The sequence below is a fragment of the Arachis duranensis genome, chromosome 9 (genome assembly GCF_000817695.3).
Source record: "Arachis duranensis cultivar V14167 chromosome 9, aradu.V14167.gnm2.J7QH, whole genome shotgun sequence".
Classification (NCBI taxonomy): domain Eukaryota; kingdom Viridiplantae; phylum Streptophyta; class Magnoliopsida; order Fabales; family Fabaceae; genus Arachis; species Arachis duranensis.
Window position 1 is genome coordinate 9,032,224 of NC_029780.3, and position 17,615 is coordinate 9,049,838.

A 17,615-nucleotide genomic window follows, 5' to 3' on the forward strand; every position below is an offset into this window, starting at 1 on the left:
TAAATTTATTTTTTTAATTTATTAAACCAATTTTATTATGTGTACTAATTAATTAATTTGATTAATTTATTAGTCATTAAAATAATAAATTTATAAATAAAATAGACAACTGAGATATTTTCATCTAATAATTAAATCAAATCAAATCAAGTCATATACATTGAACTAAATTCAAATTATGTGAATTAAGGACTAAATTAAAATAAGATAATTTTTTACTTATTCAAGTTGAGTGCAATAAATACAAATTAATTTTGTTAGATAATCATAGTTGTCTGGTCTACTATATATAGATGGTCACACAAAATTATAAGAATCGTAATTTTTATCGCTCTTACTATTTCAACTCTTCTTTGCTTCTTCTTTTTTTTCTTTATGTATAATTTATTTTATATATAAATATATCCAAGATGAGAAAGTACGAATGGGTGTTTTATTGATTGTTTATTTGATGAATATATCTCAATTTAAGCATTCTACTATTGTAGATAGAAGTTAATCTGTAGCAATTCAAAGTGGCCAATGTATTTTTTATAGTATTAGATAGAAGAAATTTATTAAAATGAATATACCCATTGTAATGATTTTTTTCAATTGTTATATTTTTATGTCAGTCGTGTAAATTCTTTGAAGGCACAAGATAATAATATAGATTGACTTTAATATCATTAGAAGCTAAATTTAATGGTTCAAATAAGCACCACTAATTATATTAAAAAGTAATTTTGTAATAATAATGTGATTTACATATTAATTTTTTTAGGTAAATTCATTTCAAAATATAGAAATTAGACTTAATTACGCTAAAATTTTAAAGGTAATATAGAATTTGACAACAAAATTAACATTCATTAAGGAAATAAATTTATTTATGGCTATTTTCTAATTTTAAATAATAACATGACTTATGAAATTAATGTCATCATTTTTATTAATTAAATCATAATATTAGGTAGTTGATAGTTTTATAGGGGGAAATATTAAGTAATTACGTAAAAATTAGCAACGAACAAGCAATAAGAATTCAGAAAAAATCTATTATATAATACCAATTTCATAATTAAAATATGTCACATATCATATTTTCATATATTTTATTTATTATCTATTCTATTATATAAAAATCAAGTTTCTGCATTTAATGATGGAATTGACGTGAGATGCTTATGAGGGTTTTAGCAATTTGTTTCTTTTAACTCATTAAATACAATTTATTATGATAAATTAACTATATCAACTAATTAATTTGATTAGATATTTAAATATCACATAATTTATTATAATTTATATCAATTTGATTTGGTAGTATTTTTTAATTTATTTCTTTTAATGTTCTATTATTAATTTTAATTTATTTTTTTAATTTATTAAATTAAATTAATTATACTAATTATCTGTATTAATTAATTAGATTAGATTAATTAATTAATCATTAAAATAATAAATCTATGAATAAAATAGGTTCTCGAGATATGTTTTACTAATAATTAAATCAAATCAAATCGTATTTATTGAGTTAAATTTAAATCATGTGAATTAAGGACTAAACTAAAATAAGATAATTTTTTAATTATTTAAATTGAATGCAATAAATAAAATTAATTTTGTTAGATAATCATGGTCTTCTGGTGTTCTATATATAGATAGCCACACAAAATTATAAAAATCATCATTTTTATTGCTTTTGCTATTTCAACATTTTTTTATGTATAAATGTACTCAAAGTGAGAAGGTATTGATGAGTGTTTCATTAATTGTTTGTTTGATAAATATTATAATCTGAAAATGTCTCAATTTAGGCATTCTACCGCTGTCGATGGAAGTTGAACCTTTAATAATTCAAATTGACTATGATATTTTTTATAGTATTACATAGAAAAATATTTTTTAAAATGAATATACCCATTGTAATTAATTTTCTTTGTCAATATGTTATCTTTTACCTAACAAACAATATCCATGTTGTATTATTTTTATCAGAAGTCATACATAATTGATTGATAATTTTATATATAAAAATACTCATGTAGTAACTAAATACCATATTGTTATCTCGCTAAAGTTAATTCTCTTATGATTATGCGAATGTATAGTATTATCAGATGAAAATTGATTGGATTATATTTATTTTCAACGAGGTAGATGATCTTTTAGGCCTAATCATGATCCGAGTTGATGAAAATTTAAAAAATGCTAACAATACAAATACTTTTTATTTTTAGGAAAAGTATATGGAACCAAGAGATTACCAGCCAAAAACTAAACAAAATCACATTAATTTATATTAATAATTAATTTTAAATTTTTAAAATTCAAATTTTAAAAAATTTAAAATTAATTAAGTAAACCTAATTAAAACATATAAAAACAACTTTCCTCTTCTCTCTCACATTAAGAAAGCCACCTCCAACAATCACACATACAGATCTCTCTTTTACCGTCAGGCCCTCTCTGCCTCCTTACCGCGACCCACTCCTCTTTTATCACCGACCCACTCCTCTTCTATCACTGCGATCCACACCCTCCTCTCCTCCCCTTCCTCCGCCCTCTACAACTTTGTCACCCTCCGCCACCTCTCCCTCGCCCCTGACTTTCACACCTTCCCTTTTGCGTTCAAGGCATGTTCCCTCCTCCCTTCTTCTTCTTCTATCTCCATCGCCCTCTCGCTACACTCCCAGGCCTTCAAATTCGGCTTTTTTGCCGATCCTTTCTCCCTCAACGCCCTCATATGTATTTACTCCCTCCATCGCCGCATCCACGATACCCACAAGCTGTTCAACGAGAGTTCTCACAGGGATGTTGTCTCTTATAATGTCATGGTTCATGGGTTCGTTAAAATTGGTTAGACTACGCGTACGCGGAAACTGTTCGACGAAATTCCAGAACGAGATTCTGTGTCTTGGGGCACCATGATTGTCAGTTATAGCAATGTGAAGCTGTGTTATGAAGCCATTGATTTGTTTAATGAGATGATTGGATTGGGGATTAGGCCAGATAATATGGATATGGCAAATGTTCTCTCAGCTTGTGCTCAAACGAGAGAGTTGGAACAGGGTAGGATAGTGCATGATTACATTACAAGGAATGGGATTCCGATTGATTCGTATCTGGCCACTGGGTTGGTGGACCTGTATGCAAAGTGTGGCTATCTGGAGAATGCAAGGGATGCACAATTAAAAGAGACTACAAACTACACAATTACAAAAATATAAAAAAAATATTCATTTAATATGAAAAAAATATCCTAATACTTAACAAAATAAATATCCAGTTATATTTTAGCAAAAATAATTAAATATCTATAAAATTTAAAAAAATATGAAATTCTTAAAGAAATAGAGACATTCACATTTGCAATACAAAAAATTCGAAAAATATATAAAAGAACATCCATTTAATATGAAAAAGAAACATTTTGATATTTAGCAGAAGAAACATCCATATATATTAATTCGTAGAGATTTTGGATTCACCCAAAGGTATTTTGGCTGATTTTTGGCTAATATCCTTTTGGTTCCCTAGCATTACTCTTATTTTTAATACCCAATAATAAATACATAAATTAAAACTAATATTGTTTCGTATAAAATTATAAAATGTATAGCATACTCAAAACATATCCAATCCATATTAACTGTCATTATTTCTCAATTACGTTATGACAAATCTGGTTATTAAAAAAGATTAAAATTAACTTAAATATACACAATATTATTTCATGCTCTTTATTTTTAATTTATTATCATAAAAGTCATACATATTATAAGAGAACCTCATCTTTTTACCAATGGTTCTTTCATTCAATGATTTCTATAAAAAAAAAATAATAATAATATTGTGTTTGGAAAGAATATATGGAATTTTGAAAGGTTGAAGCATAAGTTTAATTCTTAACAATTCGTAGATAAAGTGTAGAATAAATAAAAAGACAGCTAATAAAAGAATAAATGGTTAAATCTTCCTCAATACTAACAATCGTAGTGTATGATAGGTGTTCTATAATTTTTTTGGATTTGATTGTTTCTTTATTATTATATGTTATTCTATTTAATTTATGCTAAAAAGACTTATGATAATCATCTTATCGTGGTAGTATAAAAGATGTAGGTATTATATTTACTTTGTATACTCTTAAAAGAAATTGGTTTAATATCTATTTTATATTCTATTTAAATTATAATAGTGAGTAAATATTTTTTTTCAAAATAAATAATACGATTTTTTTATAAAAATAACGTTTAAATAATTATAAAATTAGATTATACCACAGATGATGATAAATATTTTGCCATTAAATCTGCTATAAAACAAATTTTTAGGAATATAATGTTGTATTATATAATTTAGTTATATTTTTCTTATCTTGAATCTATATTATTTAGATTGGTATATTTCTAAAAAGAGTTATTCAATTTTTTTTAAATTATTAAATCAAATCAGTTACACACTAATTAATTAGGTTGATTAAATATCTAATCTTATAATTTAATATAATTTAATTTATATAGATATATGACTTTTACAGTTTTATTATTTATTGTAATAAATTTTAGAGATAATTTTTGCAAGTTATAATTTATTTTTTTACCTGCATATTCAACTTTTAAGAATAATTTTTTTAATTTTATATTTATAAATAAATTATTTTCTACTTTAATATAAGAATTTTTTTATAAATTTTTTTATTACGCAATTTACTTTATCAAAAATAAATTAATTTATGAAAATTTAAACTTGAGTGTTTGCTATTGTTAAACTCAAATTTTAATTTATTTTGTCATATTATTATATAAATATTCAATTCTTTGATTAAACACTTATTTGATTATAAAATGATATTATATGTTACTTTTATATTAGCAATTAAATTTCAGTTACTATACAAATATTATATTTTAGGTAATTGTATAATTTTTTTGTTATTTTAAAAATTATTATATAATTTTAAGATCATTTAATTATGTTTATTTTTTTAAAAGTATTGTCATTTTAGGGACCCAATTAAAAGAAAAAAATATAGGGACCTAATTGAAAATTTCGTGAAACTATAGGGACCAACAGAATAATTAAACCTATAATTAATGATCATAATTAAAAGTCTTTATTTTATTTCAATTTTTCAGGACATATTTATCTTAAATTTTATTTCTTTATTAATTACTATTTTTTGTACATTTAATTGTCATTAATTTATATAAATTAAAATGTATAACTTAAAAAACTAGATACATGTATAAAAAATAAAAAAATATTTCTTTGTTAGTAAAAAATTATGTTGCTTTAGCTTTTTTTTTTGGCATCATATCTTATATTTTTATTATAATTAAAAGTTAGAGGTAAATTATTAAATATAAATTAGTAAAAAAATATAATACTTAATAAATTATCATAAAGATATTTAAGTTATTTTCATATAATAAAAGTGATATGCTTCAAAAAATATTTATATATAATTTACTAACAAATATATGAGATATTTATCATAATTTTTATTTTTAATAAAAATATCATTGTATTAAAGTGATGCATTTTAAAAATGTAAAAATTTCGCTAAAATCGGTAAATAATTAGTTAATAAATTGAATTTTAATTAGGAAAATTAAAAATGCAAAACTAATATCAAAATAGGATAGAGCCCATCAAAACAAGAATTTTAATACCAATTTCAAAAATTTGGCCCAAAATTAGACTGGAAGGACCGAACCAGTTGAACCGAGGCCCAAATCGGGCCCGTGGGTCCAACCGGACCCAAACACTTAAAGAAGACAGCAGCTCCTTCTTCCCCCATTTCATGCAACGAAGCAAAACATATTTGGGGAGGAAGAAGAGCCCCCAAACCCTTAACCACCTTTGATCCACCATGACTATTCCGTCTAGGCTCCGATCGCTGCACCGTTTGCAGCCACGCGTCCAGATCTACCTTTCTATCGGATCAATTTCACTGGTAAGCCTCATTTTTTATTTAGAATCTCTACTCCCCTTTCTTTGGTGAAATTGAAATCCTATAGTGAAATCTTGCCCAATTTTGTGTTTTAGGTTCGAGTTAGCTTTCGGAGCTTAATGGGCTCAAGCTATTAAGCATATGGGTACAGTAAGGACACCCTAACCCTAGCTCAATCTTGTATTTATAGTGGAAAAACTGAATTTGGAACATATATATGAATTAGGTGTAGATTAAGTGGGTATATATGCATTGGAATTGAATTGGGAGTATTTGGAGGCTTGTTGGTGATCAAAGCTTGGTGTGTGGCTGGTTCATTTGCGCTAGAAGGGGCTGTGTTTTGCTTGTGAAGTTGCCTTAGGTGGAATAAAGTGATCGGCCAAGATATGGTTTAAGTTTTGCACGTTTAATATTTATGGTGTTGTGAAAACTTAGGTTAGAGGAACCATAGGATAAGTTGAATTTGTTAATTGCATTTAATGAATAATTTTGTAATGTTGTTGGAAGAAATTGTTATATATATATATATATATTGATGGATTATGGTTGGTGTTGTTAATAAAGAGTTGTTATATGAGTTGATGGATTAATGTATAAAGGGTTGATAAATGTGTTAATGGAATAATGTGTGTGAAGGGTTGATAATCACATTAATGGAATGGTATATGTGAAGGGTTGCTCATATATGTAGATATGATATATGCTAATACAAAGTTGAGGTTATGGTTCATTGGATTGGTTAAAGGTAGCTTGAAGTGGTTGTTGATGAGTTGGGATTAGATATGTTAGCAATATGCATGTTTTAGAGATAAGGATTTATGAGTGTGGTGAAAATAAGGTTTGGAAGTATTTTGGTAAAAAGTGATTTTTATGAACTTTGGACGTCCATAATTTACTCCACAAATTTCGGATTGAGTTGTGATTTGTTGCAAATGAAAGATGGTTCTATGAGCTTTTGATTGATATCAATTTTGTGAAAAACGGAATTTCGTAGAGAAAGTTATGGACGTTGAAAGTTTGGTGTATAAATCTGTGTTACAGGATGGCAAAACTGGTTGCAGCAAGCTTGACTCATGCGTACGCGTGACTTGATGTACGCTCCACGTGTGCGCGTGGCCTACGCATACGCGTGGATGCTGCATGCTGCAAAAAACTGGTTTTTACTATTTTTAAACCAATTTTCTACTTCTAAACCTCCATTTTATTCTCTTAAGGCTTAAAGTATGGTTTTAGGTCCAGTGGATTAAAGAAGCTAGGAAAACAAGATATCTTGAGGGTGAAGAAAGTTGTAAATGGTGGCTTTATGAAGAAAATAAGAATGTTAACGAAGTTTAATGCTAAGGCTTGATAATTGATGATGTATTGATAATGAAATTGCCATGGCTTATGAATAATGATATCTGATATACGAGTTTTCCTGGGTAAGAACCAAGGCTCACCACCACATATTCCAGGTTAAATCTCGATACTTTGTTGACCCTACGTCATAAGGGTGACTGGGCATGTAAAATCCGGTTAATTAACGGCTAATAAACTCATAAATGAGAGTTTATTCTAGAAAACCAAAAATGTGATTTTTATGGCTAAATATGATAGAGGAGATTGAGACGAGAATGTCAATACCAATTTTTGTAGAAAACGGACCAAAATTGGACCGAACGAGTCAAACCGGGCCAACTGGACCCCTAGTGGGCCCTTGGTCCAACATAACTAAACCATAAAACCCTCATTTCAGAATTCTCTCTCCTCACTACACTCAAGAAACACGCTGAAATGGAGGCCAAGGGGGGAAGAACATCTTTCAAGTTCTATCTCTCCTTTAATCTTCAAACCACCATAACTTTTGATCTAGAGCTCCGATTGCCGCACCGTTTACGGCCACGTGTTCACCACGGAGAGCTCTACAAAACTCACTATTTTATTTTTGAGATAAGTCATGAAATCATTTCAGTTCTTCATCCCTAATTTTCGAATTTCATGGGTGAAAATGTTGAGATTTTGGGCTCTTTGATGTTATAGGACCCAACTCTCTTGAAGAAGAAGATTAATCTTGTCTCCTTGGACCTTGGGTGTGGTAAGACTCTCAACCCTAGCGTAATTTATTGTTCTATGATGTTTGGTATTGAGATGTTGCGTATGGGTATGATGATTGTGGCTTAGGTTGTGTGTATGTGGGTATTGGAGCTTGATTGAGACTTTAAAAAGCTTAAAAAGGGATTTTGGTGATAAAAATTAGTTCTTGGAGGTGTTGAGACCTTGAGAGCTTGTGGACAAGTGGTTTGGAAGTGCTCTGGTTGAGCTTGGGAAATCGGCTAAGGTATGGTCTCGGTTTCCTGTATCTAAAATGTAATGTGGTGTGAAAACTTAGGCTAGAGGCCCTAAGATAGGTATTTAATTGTTGATGTTGTTGAATGGTTGAGATATATGATGTGGTCATATATGTGATTATGAATATTGATACCTTGATGGTGTGATATATGAGAAAAATGCATGTTATGATATATGCTTGATGAATGTTTGAGGTTGAATTGAGGATGGAACCATATTGAAAGTAAGCATGGTAGTGATTATGTGTAATGCTGGTTAATTGGTAATGGTGTGATTGGAAATTATGATGAGGAAGGGTATATGTCATGTTAATGTATTTAATAGTGGGCTAATTGTTTGAGATGGGATGAAATAGTGAGATGTTGGCTTGTAATGTGTTAAATATGCTAGTTATGAGTTGAAGAGGCTTGAGTTGATTTTTGGCATACTTTTCTTGATTTTAAAAAGGGTTGGAATTGGGATGTTTTGAAAATGGCACTTTGTGGTTTTGAATGAAAATGTGATTTTTGGGCATACTTTGATGGGGGTGTAACTTGAACTCCAGATCCTCGTTTTATGCCAAATCTGTTTAAAACTGAAATTGGATCCGGGGTAATTATACCGTTCGAAAAACGGGCGAAAAATGATTTAAAATGGATGAGTTATGTCCCTTGGAAGATTGGGGATTTAATCGAAGAATTTTGCAGCTTTTAACTTAGAAAATTTTTTGGCAAAATGACCCCCGACACGTAGGCGTGCTCGACGCGTATGTGTCATTTTTCAGAAAAACACCATCCAAGCGTGCGCGTGGCTCACGCGTACGCGTCGATGTGCTAAAATGGTTGCCTAGCCAAAATTTCCGAGAGTTGCGCGAGCACTGTGCCAGTTCTGTGCGTGGGGCACAAACGCACCCACGCATACGCGTGGCTGACGTGTAGGCGTCCCTTGACTGTTTTCCCATCCATGCATGCATGTGGGCGACGTATACGCATCGATGAACTTTTGGCCATCCACGCGTGCGCGTGGAGGACGCATACGCATGACCCTGTTTTCATCCCAAAGGTGATCTTTGAGTTTTTAAAGCCAAATTTCATACTTTTAAGCCTCCGATTTCACCCATTATGTCTTAAATCATTATGATATACCTAGCAATGAGAAAGGAGCTAGGGGATGTGGTAACTTGCAGATGAAGCAAGGGGAAAGTTATGATCAATGATGATCAAAGATGATTATATGAGATGCAGAGGATGGCAGTGGAAGTGCTTTATGTGCCATGAGCCGAAAGGCTATATTTGTTGATAAATTGGCTGGTTCTGGATTGAACCATGAGCCAGATGGCTGAGTTTGTTGCCGAGTTATGGCAAAGCCATTATTGATTATGACCGAGTATAAATGCATATATGCTATTGAATGAAATGTGAATATTGTACTTTCACTATCTGAGATACGAGTTTCCCTGGGTGAAAGCAGTGGCTAGCCACAATGTGCTCTAGGTGGAGACTCAATACTCTGCTGCCTATGTCGTAAGTGTAGCCAGACACTGTGAAAGTTCCAGATGAGCTCACCCCTGTGAATATACACCAGTGAGGGTGTTGGATATGGATCATGATTATGATCACGATTATGTTGAGTATAACTCGAGTTGGGGATGCGCGACAGAGGGACAGTCCAATGGTTAGCTACCAGGATTTGTCGGGTTGGCTATATAACCGACAGATGATATCATGAGCCATTAGGGACAAGCGTTCATCATATGCATATTATGTGAATTGTTTGAGATTGCCTATTTGACTGCATATTACCTACTAATTGTCTAAATGCCTTATCTATTCCTATTTGTATATCTCTTGTCTGATATAACTGTGTTTGCCATATTATACTCCTGTTGGTGGTTGGGAGGTTTGAAGGATTTGGAAAGGGAAGTATTAGTTAGACTGAAGAATCTTTAGTCAATTGCCATTTATGGTTTAGCCTGTTTATAAGCTTTGATATATTTGGTGGAAGTTCTAGGATTGCCTTCGGCTTTCCCAGGACATTAAATATTAGATATGTGGGTACTGTTACCATATTGAGAACCCTCGGTTCTCACCCATGCGGATTTTGTGATTTTTAGATGCAGGAGGCGAGGCTTCTCGTTGAGGCATGCTGGAGACTTTTGGATTAGCGAAGATCCTTGTTCTCGGGACTATATTTTGGTTTATATGTTTTGCTTAGATACTTTTATCTCCACTGAATAATACAAATTGTGATGACTCCTCTTAGAGGGGATTTTGGAGAATAGGTTCTCTTATATTTATGTCCCTTTGGGTTTCCTTAGGGTTTCCTATTTTATTTACTTGTATATATTGCTATGCAAGGACCGGTTATCTTGGCAACCGGATTATGAGTTTTGATATTCATGTTTTTGACATTCCTTTGTATATATATAATCTCACGTTGGTTTATCCTTTGTTCGTCACGTTTTCGATCGGAGTGTTGCGCTTTCGAGTTGTGATTTTGTTTTACCCCTTTTCTCCAAAGGCTCCTAGTTATAATCTTTATTCACACTACTATATGTACTAAATTTTAATTTTTAGAGGTCGTAATACCTTGCCATCTCTGAATTATGACTTAAGCATAAGACTCTGTATGGTAGGGTGTTACATTATGGTATCAGAGCAGTTCATTCCTATAGATCCTGAGAGACGGACTGACTATGCTTCTGTGCATTCTCTGTATGTGTGTTATGTGCTATTAGTATATCTGCTTGATATAACTGGCATAAATATTCATGAGCATGCATTTGGAACTTTGAAGCACTAAACTTCTGATATTGAGACTGATCAACTTAATATCGATTATTTGGTGTGTATAGGAACCAAATGGCACCTCGTGGATGCGGTAGAGGCCGTGGGAGAGGTCGTACTAATGCTCATGTGCTGAAGGTTAACCCTAATGACCCGGTGAATTTTATGGCGGGGTTGGAGAATATGGCTGCAGCTATGCAGGCCACTGCCGAGGCTCTTGGGCAACAAATGAACCACCATGGCAATGATGAAGGCAAAGTTCAGGGCTCGATGACACTGGCAAACTTTTTGAAGGTTAATCCACCCAAATTCAAGGGAACTACTAGCCCAACTGAAGCCGACACCTGGTTCCAGGCTATGGCAAGCACTGCAAGTGCAGGTGGTGTCTGAAGGGCAGCGTGTTAAGTTTGCTACCTACTTGCTCACTAGGGAAGCATCGCATTGGTGGCAAGGAGTCCGATGTCTCCTGCAGCAAGGTGATGACTACATCACCTGGAATGCCTTTCGGGAGGAGTTCTATAAGAAGTACTTTCCGACTTCTATTAGGATGACCAAGGAACTTGAGTTGTTGCAGCTAAAACAGGGTACCATGTCTGTATCTGAGTATACCGACAAGTTTGAGGAGCTGTTCAGGTTCTCCCGTATGTGTCAGGGGACTCTAGTGGACTATGAGAAATGGAAGTATATTAAGTATGAAGGAGGACTCCGGAGTGATATCTTCAGTTCAGTGGGACCATTGGAGATTAAGACTTTCTCTGAGTTGGTTAACAAGAGTAGAATTGCTGAAGAGTGTGTTAAGAAGGTGGCTGCTGAGAGAGAAAGTCACAAAGGATCATTCTCACAGAACCAAAGGAAGAACCTTGCACCTAGAGGTCCGTCTTTCAAGTTGGGAGGCTCCTTCAGGAAGTCCAACAACAACAACAACAACTCCCAAGGAAAGAGATTTGGAAAGCAGCCTCAGAGTGAGCAAGCATGTGCTAGGTGCGGAATTCACCATCTGGGAGCCTCGTGCAAGGCCGCGTGGGGTTTGTGCTATTCTTGCGGCAAGGCAGGACATAAAGCCACAAACTATCCGGAGAAGCAAAAGCAAGGTGCAGGGAAAGCACAGCAGACTGGCCGGGTGTTCACCACTTCAGCTATAGGCACTGAGGGATCTGAGGCACTTATCCGAGGTAACTGTGAAATGGCTGGTCAAACTTTAAATGCTTTATTTGATTTAGGAGCATCGCACTCATTCATTGCATTTGAAAAGGCTCATGAGTTAGGATTGAAGATTGTAGTCTTAGGTTATGACCTAAAGGTGTATAATGCCACCCATGAAGCCATGATAACTAGGCTAGGATGCCCGCAAGTTTTATTTAGAGTCCAACAACGTGATTTTGTCCATAATTTAATTTGCTTATCGATGATCGGTCTCGATCTTATCTTGGATTTGGACTGGTTATCTAAGAACCATGTTCTGCTTGACTGTTTGGTGAAATCGTTGTACCTTATGCCGGAAGATACAGAAGGGCCGGTTGTGGTGAATAGTTACTACTTGAATTCTATGATGGTGAATTGCTCTGGGACCAAATGTCAGCGTATCCTGTTGTTGATCGCGGGTGTTTCGGGTGATGATCAAAGATTAGAACAAATTCTGGTTGTGTGCGAGTTTTCGGAGGTGTTTTCCGACGACATTGATGAATTTTCACCTAACCGAGAGGTTGAGTTCGTTATTGAGTTGGTGCCTGGGGCTGGACCAATCTCGAGTGCTCCTTATAGGATGTCACCACTGGAAATGGCCGAGCTAAAGTCTCAGTTAAAGGATCTGTTAGGTAAGAACTTTATCCGACCAAGTGTTTCTCCGTGGGGTGCGCCAGTGCTACTGGTAAAGAAGAAGGATGAGAGTATGCAACTCTGTGTGGATTATAGGCAGCTGAACAAGGTCACAATAAAGAATAAGTATCCGTTGCCAAAAATTGATGATCTCATGGATCAGTTACAAGGAGCTGGGGTTTTCTCCAAGATTGATTTGCGATCCGGTTATCACCAGATAAGGGTGAGGGAAGAGGATATCCCTAACACCACTTTCAAGACTCGTTATGGTCATTACGAGTACACTGTAATGTCTTTTGGGTTGATGAATGCTCCTGCTGTGTTTATAGATTACATGAACAGGGTCTTTCATCTGTTTCTGGATAAATTCGTTGTTGTCTTCATTGACAATATACTGATTTACTCCAAGACCGAAGAGGAGCATGTGGAACACTTGAAGACCATGTTACAGATACTGAAGGAAAAGAAACTCGATGCGAAGCTGTCTAAATGTGAATTCTAGAAGAGTGAGGTGAAATTTTTGGGGCATGTAGTGAGTAAACAGGGGATAGCAGTTGATCCATCTAAGGTGGAGGCAGTGATGGAATGGAAGCAACAAACCACGATAACTAAGATAAGGATGAGTTTTCTGAGCTTAGCTGGTTATTATCGAAGATTCATCAAAGGCTTTTCGCAATTAGCTTTGCCATTGACAAAGTTAACCTGCAAGGACACACCATTTGTTTGGACTCCTGAGTGTGAGGAAAGCTTTCAGGCATTGAAGAAAAAGTCGACTACTGCACCTGTGTTGATGTCACCTGAGCCGAACGAACTGTTTGAGGTGTACTGTGATGCCTCACTAAAGGGTTTAAGGTGCGTGCTAATGCTGCATCATAATGTGCTGGCGTACGCCTCACGGCAGTTGAGACCTCATGAAGTTAAATACCCTACGCACAATTTGGAACTTGCTGCGGTTGTGTTTGCCTTGAAGGTGTGGAGGCATTATCTCTATGGGGTTAAGTTCCAAGTTTTCTCTTATCACAAGAGCTTGAAATACATCTTTTATCAGAAAGAGCTCAATATGCGGCAGATAAGGTGGATGGAATTACTAAAGAACTACGACTTTGAGTTGAATTACCATCCGGGGAAAGCGATTGTGGTGACGGATGCGTTAAGTCGAAAGTCGTTGTATGCGGCTTGGATGATGCTTCAAGAAGAGAAGTTACTCAAGGGATTCGAGAGCCTGAAGATTGGTGCTCAGGAAGTATCTGGAACCCTGTGTTTGAGTCGATCAGAGATCTCAAGTGACTTTAAATCTGAACTCCTAAAGGCTCATGAAGATGATGATGCATTATGGAAGGTGTTACCAGCTATTGAGCAAGGAAAACGGTAGAGAGTGTTAGAGGATAAGGATGGACTATAGAGATTCAAGGATAGGATCATTGTACCGGATGTTGGCACTTTGAGGCAAGATATCCTAAAAGAAGCTTACAATAGTGGATTTTCTATTCACCCGGGGAGTACTAAGATGTACCATGACCTAAAATGATGTTTTGGTGGCCGGGTATGAAGAATGATGTGGCGGGGTATATCTCGAAGTGCTTAACTTGTCAAAAGGTAAAGATTGAACATCAAAGAGCTTCCGGGATGTTGCAACCTTTAGAGGTTCTGCAATGGAAGTGGGAAAGCATTGCGATGGACTTTGTGTCGGGATTGCCAAGGACTAGGGCCGATTTTGATGCTGTCTGGGTGATTGTGGACCGACTGACGAAGTCAGCTCACTTTTTACCCATTTGGATGACTTACACCCTTGAGGAGCTAGCACGATTGTACATAAAAGAAATTGTGAGACTTCATGGTGTACCGGCTACTATAATCTCTGATAGAGATCCTCGTTTCACTTCGAGATTTTGGGGTGCATTTCAGAAAGCTTTTGGAACCCGACTAAGCTTGAGTATGGCTTACCATCCTCAAATAGATGGTCAATCCGAGAGGACGATCCAAATACTAGAGGACATGTTGAGAGCTTGTGTCTTGGACCAACCAGCGAGTTGGGATCGATATATGCCGTTAGTGGAGTTTGCATACAATAATAGTTACCATGCGAGCATCGGAATGGCTTCGTAAGAGGCTTTGTATGGGAGAAAATGTCAATCTCCGCTGTGCTGGTATGAAGTGGGAGAGAAAGGCTTGTTGGGGCCTGAGATGATAGCTGAGACCATTATACAAGTCAAGAAAATTCGAGATAGGATACTCACGGCGTAGAGTCGCCAGAAGAGTTATGCCTATCAGAGGTGGGAGCCCTTAGAATTTGAGGAAGGACACCATATTTTCCTTAAAGTTACTCCAACCACAGGAGTAGGAAGGGCGATTAAAGCGAAGAAGTTGAACCCTCGATACATCAGTCCGTTTCAGATCCTGGAGAGGGTCGGACCGGTGGCGTATCAAATGGCACTACCACCTCACCTTTCAAACCTGCACGATGTGTTTCACGTGTCGCAGCTTCGGAAGTACACTCCTGATGCTAGCCATGTGTTAGAACCTAAATCGGTTCAGTTAAGAGAAGATTTGACGCTTCCCGTGACTCTAGTCAGAATTGATGATACTAGTATCAAATGATTGCGTGGAAAAGAGGTTCCATTAGTCAAAGTGGCATGGAGTCAAGGCGGTGTTGAGGAACACATTTGGGAGCTTGAGTCAGAGATGCGAACGGACTATCCGCACTTATTCTCAGGTAATTGAATTTGAATTTTGTGGGCAAAATTCCCAATTAGGTGGGTAGAACGTAAAACCCAGTTAATTATCGGCTAATTAACCCATAAATAAGAATTTATTCTAGAAAGCCAAAAATATGATTTTTATGGCTAAATATGATAGAGGAGATTGAGACGAGAATGTTGATACCAATTTTGTAGAAAACGGACTAAGATTGGACCGAACGGACCAAATCGGGCCAACCGGACCCCTAGTGGGCCCTTGGCCCAACATAACTAAATCCTAAAACCCTTATTTCAGCACTCTTTCTCCTTACTACACTCATGAAACACGCTGAAATGGAGGCCAAGGGGGGAAGAACACTCTCTCAAGTTCTATCTCTCCTTTAATCTTCAAACCACCATAACTTTTGATCTAGAGCTCCGATTGTCACATCGTTTACACCCACTTGTTCACCGCGGAGAGCTCTACAAAACCCACTACTTTATTTTTGACGTAAGTCACGAAATCATTTTAGTTCTTCATCCCTAATTTTCGAATTTTATGGGTGAAAATGTTGAGATTTTGAGCTCTTTGATGTTATAGGACCCAACTCTCTTGAAGGAGAAGATTAATCTTGTCTCCTTGGACCTTGGATGTGGTAAGACTCTCAACCCTAGCGTAATTTGTTGTTCTATGATGTTTGGGTATTGAGATGTTGTGTATGAGTATGATGATTGTGGCTTAGGTTGTGTGTATGTGGGTATTGGAGCTTGATTGAGACTTTGAAAAGCTTGAAAAGAGATTTTGGTGATAAAAATCTGTTCTTGGAGGTGTTGAGACCTTGAGAGCTTGTGGACAAGTGGTTTGGAAGTGCTCCGGTTGAGCTTGGAAAATCGGTTAAGGTATGATCTCGGTTTCCTGTATCTAAAATCTAATGTGGTGTAAAAACTTATGCAAGAGGCCCTAAGATAGGCATTGAATTATTAATGTTGTTGAATGGTTGAGATATATGATGTGGTCATATATGTAATTATGAATATTGATGCCTTGATGGTGTGATATATGAGAAAAATGCATGTTGTGATATATGCTTGATGAATGTTTGAGGTTAAATTGAGGATGGAACCATGTTGAGAGTGAGCATGGTAGTGATTATGTGTAATGTTGGTTAATTGGTAATGGTGTGATTGGAAATTATGATGAGGAAGGGTATATGCCATGTTAATGTATTTAATATTGGGCTAATTGTTTGAGATGGGATGAAATGGTGAGATGTTGGCTTGTAATGTGTTAAATATGCTAATTATGAGTTGAAGAGGCTTGAGTTGATTTTTGGCATACTTTCCTTGATTTTCAAAAGAGTTGGAATTGGGATGTTTTGAAAATGGTACTTTGTGGTTTTGAATAAAAATATGGTTTTTGGGCATACTTTGATGGGACGTAACTTGAACTCTAGATCCCCGTTTTGTGCTAAATCTGTTTAAAACTGAAATTGGATCCAGGGTGGTTATACCGTTCGAAGAACGGGCAAAAAATGATTTAAAATGGATGAGTTATGTCCCTTGGAAGATTGGAGGTTTAATTTGTGAATTCTGCAGCTTTTAACTTAGAAATATTTTTGGCAAAATGACCCCCCACGTGTAGGCGTGCTTGAAGCGTATGTGTCGTTTTTCAGAAAAACGCCATCCATGCGTGCACGTGGCTCACGCGTACGCGTCGATGTGCTAAAATGGTTGCCCAGCCAAAATTCTCGAGAGTTGCGCGAGTATTGTGCCAGTTCTGTGTGTGGGGCACAAACGCACCCACACGTACGCGTGGCTGACGCGTAGGCGTCCCTTGACTGTTTTCCCATCCATGCGTGCGCGTGCGCGACGCATACGCGTCGATAAACTTTTGGCCATCCACGCGTGCTCATGGAGGATGCGTACGCATGGCCCTGTTTTCATCCCAAAGGTGATCTTTGAGTTTTTAAAGCCAAATTTCATACTTTTAAGCCTCCGATCTCACCCTTTATGTCTTAAATCATTATGATATACCTAGCAATGAGAAAGGAGCTAGGGGATGTGGTAACTTGCGGATGAAGCAAGGAA

General features: G+C 35.4%; 1 protein-coding gene across 1 annotated transcript in view; it reads left to right on the forward strand.

Moving 5' to 3' along the window:
• The window catches only part of LOC127741507 (uncharacterized), a 16,579-nt gene extending 1,658 nt beyond the window's left edge, over positions 1-14,921 (forward strand). Inside the window, exons 2-10 of the mRNA XM_052254177.1 lie at positions 2,445-2,827; positions 2,921-3,130; positions 11,103-11,313; positions 11,414-11,667; positions 11,758-12,206; positions 12,315-13,340; positions 13,383-13,801; positions 13,898-14,132; positions 14,755-14,921. Coding sequence (XP_052110137.1) covers positions 2,445-2,827; positions 2,921-3,130; positions 11,103-11,313; positions 11,414-11,667; positions 11,758-12,206; positions 12,315-13,340; positions 13,383-13,801; positions 13,898-14,132; positions 14,755-14,921 — 3,354 coding nt within the window. The remainder of the gene's footprint in view (positions 1-2,444; positions 2,828-2,920; positions 3,131-11,102; positions 11,314-11,413; positions 11,668-11,757; positions 12,207-12,314; positions 13,341-13,382; positions 13,802-13,897; positions 14,133-14,754) is intronic.
• The last annotated feature ends 2,694 nt before the right edge of the window (positions 14,922-17,615 follow it).